This window comes from Papaver somniferum, chromosome 4 (assembly GCF_003573695.1).
Source record: "Papaver somniferum cultivar HN1 chromosome 4, ASM357369v1, whole genome shotgun sequence".
NCBI classification, from domain to species: domain Eukaryota; kingdom Viridiplantae; phylum Streptophyta; class Magnoliopsida; order Ranunculales; family Papaveraceae; genus Papaver; species Papaver somniferum.
The window spans coordinates 82703195-82711873 of record NC_039361.1 but is presented as its reverse complement, the minus strand read 5'-3'; the positions used below and the strand labels follow the sequence as shown (position 1 = coordinate 82711873).

General features: G+C 36.6%; 1 protein-coding gene across 1 annotated transcript; it reads left to right on the top strand.

Moving 5' to 3' along the window:
* The first annotated feature begins 6050 nt into the window (after positions 1-6050).
* Positions 6051-8150, top strand: LOC113272751. Its single transcript, XM_026522549.1, has 4 exons — positions 6051-6069; positions 6223-6897; positions 7091-7111; positions 7276-8150. The coding sequence occupies exons 1-4, from the start codon at positions 6051-6053 to the stop codon at positions 8148-8150; spliced, it is 1590 nt and encodes a 529-aa protein (XP_026378334.1).
* Positions 8151-8679: the final 529 nt, after the last annotated feature.

Sequence of the window (8679 nt, the reverse complement as noted above, 5' to 3'; positions counted from 1 at the left end):
GTAGATGTTGAAGATTCAAGAAATCAAGTATTATGGATATTTGAGATGAAATGTTTATTTTGTTGAATTCGTATGTATTGATAGTTTTGGCACTAAAATTGACAAGGGGGAGGTTGTTAGAGCACCACTCGGTTGAACTCACAAATTTTTCTATCTCAAGCTTGTTGTTAATGTTAGATGCACAAAACTATATCTTGATTTATAGTCTACTAAAGTCAAGTCTCGGACTAGGTTTAAAGTATGGTAGTTAAGTATCATAAATCGCTGAATAACCCTATAAGATTGAAGATTGAAGATCAAACGAAGACATTTGCGAGAAGACTGACCTGTCATATTTACTCATCGTATCTACCATTTTATCTTATGAGACGTTGTCGTATGATTTTAGTAGATTTGATATCGCAAATAAGAAATTATGAGTTCAAGCTTATCATGGTTAAACTCTCGAAAATATGGTTAAAGCAATGCATGTTTTTATATCTATAGCGATCTGAGTTAGAACAATTTATTGTTCACAAACTATTTGTGTTCATGTTGATCATGTGGAAATTCTCCAAGCAACAATGCACACTGTCTATGGCTATTGGGAATGTTCCTAATTTAATTATGAGAGGTATAGAACTTCTTTATACAAGGCACACATACTTGTATGTATTACCTAGTCAGTCTGAATTTCGCGAACTGTAGAGGTTTGCAAACCCGGTCTGCATACCCTTTACATCTGAGTTTGGTATTGGGGATGGTTTGAAAATCCGATTTGAAAACCCCTATGATCTAACTTCGCGAACTGGCACAGGTTTTCAAACCCCTACGGCCCGAGTTCGTGAACTGCAAGTGGTATGCAAATCGGCTTGCAAACCTGTCCAATTCCAGTTTAGCATAAGCTCACGAACTATCCTACAAGACTATGTTTGCTTTTGCTACAACTCTGATAGACACTTCCAAGACAAATTTATTTACAACACTTTGGGCTTGTGGATCATTGTTTAGTCTTCAGAGGTATTGAACACCGTTACAGCTTATAAGTTCAAATACTTACTTAGCCGCCATGGACGGTCATTGTGCACGGTTCATAACTCTGGACTATAGTGCATATTCTTCTGTGTTATTTCGTGGAGGACTTTTTATATGCTTACATGAATTCCTAACTAGGAATTTCATCTAAATCGAGAAAGTTTTTGCTTGAATGACGGTGCCGACATCAGTCGATGTTTTTCCACATTTAATGTCTTTGAGAATGGAGGTGGCGGCCAACCTCTAGTTATACTTCTCTTTGTCTTTCATCGGTTCAAGAGGTGCGTCAGCTTTTTTTTGGAAAGATAAGCGTTTACCTGATACAACATGATTGGGAGCAGTGAAGATGTTTTTCCGTTGTTCCTTCGAGAAGTAGAGAAGCTCGCATAAATAGTCAATCAGAGATTGTACTGCTTGCTTTATAGGTTCTCAGTGAAAGTGAAAGTCTTGACTGAAAGAGGATTTTTGTATACTCCTTCAGTCCCAAAGTGTAGTTTTACTGATTCGACTTTTTCCTGAAAGATACGCTTCAAGTCGTTGTATTCGATTATGGAATGATTAAAAAATCTGTAGAACGATAGTACTCGGGGTCTTCCATTTCTTGGTCAATTGGTGGTCGTCGAACATGTATTAATTTGATAGTATCATCTAGAATATATACTTCCAGCCTAACTTATAGTGTATCAAGATCAAGCCTAACTTATAATACATCAAGATCAACACAAATTTACAGCTTGAGGACACCCAGACATCGCGGGAGAAGGTTTCATTTTTAGAGATACAACAACGAGAACAATTTTAGAGACATCACAACCATTAGATATCATCACTACTATAACCGCTGAAACTTGAGCCATGCTCATAGCGTAGAAAGAGGCAACATAACGAAGATGGGAAAACGTATAAATCGAAACGGATTCGAAAATCTCCTCCGAGTCCGGACCAATCATGAAGTAGAGGATGGCCAAAATTCCACATTTCGCTATCTAGCACATTTATAAGAAGAGAATTAGACATCGAATGGGTTGACAAATCATGCTACAGACACAAGCCACTTGAGAACCTCTCAACAACGATATGGGACTACGCAATCCTGTTCTACCCGGATCAAATTGTGACAGATGTCATCATGAACATCCAATAACCTATCGATTTTTTGTAATTTAATAATTTTCATGTTTCATTTTTTTCTTTATTTTTTTACTGAGAATGTTTTTTTTTATTTTTTACTGAGAATATTTATGAGATGCGTGGTAATCTTTTCCATGGCGTGTCTGTGTGGGTATGCAATGGCTACGCATCAGATGTGGACACACGTTTGGACAAGCGTATGTGCTTCCATACTGGTTGTCTTTGTTGGGCAATTATAAGTATGCAAAACATTTGGCTTTTCTTATTTTATTACCATTTGGGATAACCTTGGTTTGGTAGTTGCATTAGTTAATAGATCTCTCAAAAGCGTATGTACTAAAGCTAGGATTCTCCTCCATATATTTCGTCTATGTTTCATCCTGGATCATGTGAAAATCACAAAAATGTAGTTTGAATATTGAGCCCGAGAACCAGTATGCAAATAAACCAATATAAAATAAAATTAGTAATCAATCAGATGCACACGGTCTTGATATTTTCAACGGGAAGGTTCACCAAACAAAATAGGTTAGGCTGTCGTCAGTCAGGGGTGGATCCAACTATCCTATCTATTATCTATATATCCACTAGAAGTGCTTGACAACTTAGACCGCTGGACCAAAGCTAGCTATTAGCATCGTGGTTGCAATGTTTCATATGCATCCAACATAAAGACCATCGATTGAAGGTGTGTACGGTGGCAATATATTTTTCTTTAGTTTGTTTTTCTTTTCTTCTTTGCGTATTAGCATGATTATACTTTATACGTGAATGGAAATAAAACTAGTCACTAGTCCCGAGCCTAGTTAGCAATTCGGGATTCGGAAAACGTACGGAACGGCAAACGTACGAGTATTATACGGTTTTGTAAAATCCAGATTCGGTCCAAAATTCGGTCAACGGGACGTGATTCGTCAATAATTCGGAACGGCATACGTACGTGTATAATTCGATTTATAAATGTGAGTTCGGCTCTGAAAATTCGGTATCTATATATAACAAATAATTTTTATTTATAAGGTCATAGACCAATTTTTATGCATATGTGTGAGTTATTTAAAGAAAAAATAAACTTAATATGATGATATTAATAATATATACAACATTAGTTATTCAAGAGGACGTCGTATGGTGGTTTAGATGCTTGGTTAGTGAGTTTGAGATCTCTCTCACCTTCACCTTCAAATCTCTTCAGTCGTTTTTGTTTCATAAAAATTTCAACACTTTTAATATTCGGTCGTGTATGCTCGGGAGGCAGTAAAGCCCAAAAAGTGGAGTCTTTAAAAAGTAAAAGCTAAAGAATTTATGGCGAATTAAGCGGACGTATCATTCGGGATACGTAAAATTCGTGAACGGTTCGCGAATAATCCGGGAATGCCACATAATACGCGACTTGGGTTCGGAGTTGCAAACGTACGCGAATAAGACGGTAAAATTCGTGATACGGAAAAATTCGCGAATGATTCGCGAATCATTCGCGAACTTACTAACTAGGGTCCCGAGATGGAGGAAGAAGGGAAGCCAGAGCTCAAAACCTCAAACTCTCAATTATCTTGCTAATCATATTTTTCTAGAAGTTCAAATTTTCTCTAATAAATTCTAATGAAGACAAATTTCATCTTGAAGCTCAAAATGGTGGTAGGTTTAAAGCTCATAAACATTATGTACATTTTCACACCCTAACCTCAACCTACTAGGCTACTAGTGACTTTTTAATGTAAGGTTTGCCAAATCAATAAAAAGCTAGTGACTTTTTATGGGTCTTAATCAGTCTTTAACTAGGTGAACCAGAAGTGGCCATTTCTTACTTACCTGCATCTTCTTATTTTTAATAAATGGAGGTCCTTTTCCTTGAGAAATTGGTAAAAGCATTCTTTACGGAAAAAAGATACTTATTTTCGTGGACAAAGTCACAATTAAAACGTCTCTTGAAAAGTAGGTATTTGTTGATCAAAATGCATTATGTAAAACATAAAATTGGTCAAAAAGACCAAAACAAACAATTTCTGGGTGAAATAGATTTCTACCTTTTTATATTGTTTATATAACCAAAAATCAGAAATATACTGTTCAATTAGTCAATTTGGATATTTCACCCGGGAAAAATAAAATAAAATAAAATGTTTTACCTAAAATATCCCCTGACCTTTTAAACCTCTTTTTTCAAACAGTAGTCTTCTCTTCGTGAAGAAACAAAACAGCTTCGTCCCTTCTAAGCTCTGAGCGATTTTCGAATCAGAGATTCATCCCATTTCTTCAGAGCGATTTTCGTTTCCCTTCCAGATCTATGAGCTCAATACATGGTGATCCAGGATTGTTCAATCGAAGTTTAGAATACTCTACTTTCAAATCATCGAATCGGTAAGTTTGAAGTTTCAATTGATATAATTTTGATTTGGTTTTTGTCCAATTGAAGTTTCTCTGTCGATTTTGAAGTTTCTCTATCAATTTTTATTATGTGATTTTTGTTAATTTTTGATTTTAGTTGTTGATTTTGATTATCCAGGGATTTACTAATACCAATTTTGGGTTTAGTTGGTGCTTCTAAACGCGATGATATTATTTGGTGTGTCTCGAATCATGTTTTCTAGGGTTTAGTAATCTTATTTTCAATGCAATATACACAGATGCAAACCAATTTTGGGTTTAGGTTATTATTAGGATTTCTCCTTTGGTTTTGCCACTTGTTGCATTACACCAGACTGCTCTCCGTTTTTAAATGTTTTCTCGGATTCTGATTCCGTATTAGGTAAGTTATGCAATCATGATAACTTGGTTGAGTGTTAGAGGCTTAAGGGAAACAGAACTTTGCTAGTAAGCTGTCAAGAACAACCCTGCTGAAGGAGAAAGTACTATACAGAACTGTTTAGAGCAGTACTCGTAGAAGGTCACTTGATTGGTTCCTTATCCACTAATCTGAAGGTATTCGTAGAAGTACATAGTAACTTATGACAGCTTCTTTGGTGGTACATTGTGCCCAAGGGGTACTTTGATGGTAGACAGATGCAAACCAATTTTGGTTTTAGTTGGTCCTCCTTAACCTGTTAATTGTGTGTTTGTTGTATGCTTCTGACTATTCAACTATTTAAAAGAACGCTGAAAAGAGTATGTTTTAATTGTCGGAAATCTGTTAACATCAGAAAGCTCTAACTGGTTACTACAATTCAGATATTCCTTGTAGATGTCTCCATTTGGTATGATTAGTATGAGTACTAGCTTACTGTAATCCTACAATTCTACGGAACTCAGCACGATGTCTGGAATCCTCTAATGAACTATTATAACTACTAAGTTACTGTAATAGTTTAGCTTGTCTTACACCAGTAGTGAATGCACCTGATGGTGAAGGCTAGGATAGTTGATTTATTTTCCATCTTTTAAAGAAGGATGAAACTAGCTTCATCATTTATTTTTATTCAACCTGTTTGTTTAATTTGTTTTTGTCTTTGTCTTTGTTTTTTATCAATTGAATACATCCAGATTCATTTATGTTGTTTATATATTCCTTGTAGATGGATCGTCATTTTCTCTGTGTGGTTATCCGTGACACTGATGCATGTCCATACCATGTTAATGTGAAGTCAACAATTGATGAGTTGAAGTCGCATGTTTGTTCTTATTGGAATAACATTTCACCGGTCTCAATTCAGTTTGTATTTGACTATGAGGGGAGAAGCAATGTTGTTGACAGTGATGTGAAGCTCCGGTCTTTCTTATCATTGTGTATTTTTAAGCAGTTGTCTTTCTTGGAGCTTCGTTTATTTGAACGTGTTCCTCTTTGTGCTCCTGATTTTTTTCGTGAACCTACTATGAGCGAGTTTCGTTTAGCACCAGACCTTATCACAGATTAGTTGGTTATTCCTCGTCATCTTCCGAACAGCAGTAAAGTTACTCGTACACCTACAATGACGGAGTTGCTTTTAGGTAAAGGAAATAGCTCAGATCAGTCACTTATTCCTTCATCTCAAGAGCTTGTTTCGTCTTAAGATATCCCCATGTCTCAAGAATGTGCATTCAATAGAAAGTTGGCAGTTAAAAGATCTTGCAAGGCGGCTGAATGAGAGTTTATTATAAAAGGTGTTGGTCAAGATTTTTATGGAGGACTAGATGAAGCTCGTATTGTTGTTGAGAAATATAACCATTTTTCTGGTCGCAAGGTCAGAGTCGTCAAGAGAAATCCAGAACGGTATACGGTGGAGTGTTTTTACAAGGAGCAATTTACTTGCGACTGGAAGTTCCATGCAGCTCCGAAGACTTCCAATGTGAAGGGTCATTTATTCCTCAAGACCTATAACGGGGAACATACATGTTATGCTGGTTATAGTGACGGAACAAAGGATGATTCGGTTACGCGCGAACTTGTCAAGAGCTTGATATTTGACCAGATCGAACAGAATCCCAACAAGAAATGCAGGGATATTGTTAGAGAATTCAAAAGTGATTATGGGTTAGAATTGAGCTACGATCAGGTGCATGCCGGGAAAGAATTATGTTTGAAGGAATTGTATGGTGAGGACACTAAATCATACACTGACTTGGTTTGGTGGTGTGAAGCCGTGAAGAAACATGATCCAAGAAGTAGGGATGATTTAGTTATTAAAGGGGGCCAGTTTAAGAGTTTGTTCTTAGCCTTCGATACTTGCATCTCGGGTTTCGAATATTGTCGCCCGGTATTGTTCTTGGATGCAACTTTCCTAACTGGAAAATTTAGGGGTTGTCTTATGGCGGCTACCGGGAAGAATGCGAATAATGGTACGTCTTCTATTTTTAGATTTCATTTTTGATGTCAGATTATAAATTTGAAAGAAATTCAGAATTTTTTTATCTGTTTCATCTTTAATTGGTGAAGTCAGACTAGAGAATGAAACTGGTTTCATTCTGTACAATCGCAGTTTCAGTCAGTTTAATATGATTGTTTCTTTTTGTGTTTGTTTTGTTTCTGTAGGAATATTTCCTCTGGCATACGGTATCGTTTCAAGCGAAACTATTGACAATTGACATTGGTTCTTGGATAAACTAAAATCTATCTTGGGTCCTCGGGTACTAAATTTTATTTAGGATCGCCACGAAGGTTTGATCCAAGGGATTCGTGATGTTTTTCCAACTTTCCATCATGGTTTTTGTTACCAGCATTTGAAGAACAATTATGCGGTAAGACCAACAAGAAAAAGGGAGAGCATGGTGCTGCGATGGATTTGTTCAAACAATGTTTTTATTCATCAACGCATAAAGGCTTTCATGAAGGTATGCAAAAGTTGAAGGATATGGGATGTGATGGTCTTCACAAATTCTTAAGTGACCTTCCAGTGGAATGTTGGTCCAATGCACATTGTCTGGGATGTCGTTATGGCGACATGTGTTCAAACATTGCAGATTCGTTCAACTCTTGGATTAAGGAAGCAAAAGGTATGCCTATTGCAACACTTGTTAACTGGATTAGACTTAAAATAATGGATCATATGAGTAAAAGGAAGTTGAAGGGGGCGACGTATAAAGGATTCATTTGTCCCAGGCTAGAGAAAAAAGTGATGGCTTCCATTCGTGCTGGTGTTCAGTGGAGAATAACCAAGTCTGGGGATATGGAGTGGGAAGTTTTTGATGGAAAGTACACACATGCTGTTAATATTGCGAAATTTCACTGCAGCTGTAGGGTTTGGTTTACTGAGCAGTTCCCTTGTGATCATGCTATTGCGTGTATGCATTCATCTAAGATCAATGTTTACGAGTACATTAATCCGTTTTTCAGCATTTCCAGCTTCCGTGCTCCGTATGATCGTCCTATCAAGCCCATTCCCGATTACGACAATACTATTGATGTTGCTACTGGAAATATCGTGAACCCACCAACTGTCCTAGGAAAAAAACCTGGTAGGCCAAAGAAGAAGCGGATTCCCAACACTGGTAGCGCAAGTTTCAAGAGACCAATTACGTGCGGTAACTGCCGTACTCAGGCACTTCATAAAAAAACGACGTGTCCTAATCCTCCTGCGATAGAGCAATGTTAAGAACCTGCTTAAGAACATCTCCAGCCTTCATTCTGTACAGCGTCTTACTATGATTTCTTTATTAGTTAATTCTTCTCTGCAGCTTCTTGTTGCACATTTAAGATTCATTTACCCGGAATTATATTTTCGCAACTAGTATTTCCCTTGAATTGTTTTTTTGTTCATAAAAACATATTTCTCTTCAGTTTTATAGTATATATATCTCTGTTTTTAATTGTACATTCTTTTCAGTTTTCATTGTAAAACTTGAATGCAATCAGTTTTACAGGCTACGATGTAACCAGTTTCATCCTGCATATTCTGGAAAAAAATGAGATTTTTGTCCAGGGTGAAACTGGTTTCATCATGTATATTCTGACAAAAAATAAAATTTCAACCTGTACACTCTGAAAATAGTTTTATACATGATGTAACCAGTTTCATCCTGCATATTCTGGAAAAAAATGAGATTTTTGTCCAGGGTGAAACTGGTTACATCACGTATATTTTGACAAAAAAATGTTATCATTCTGGTTTCATCCAGCATATT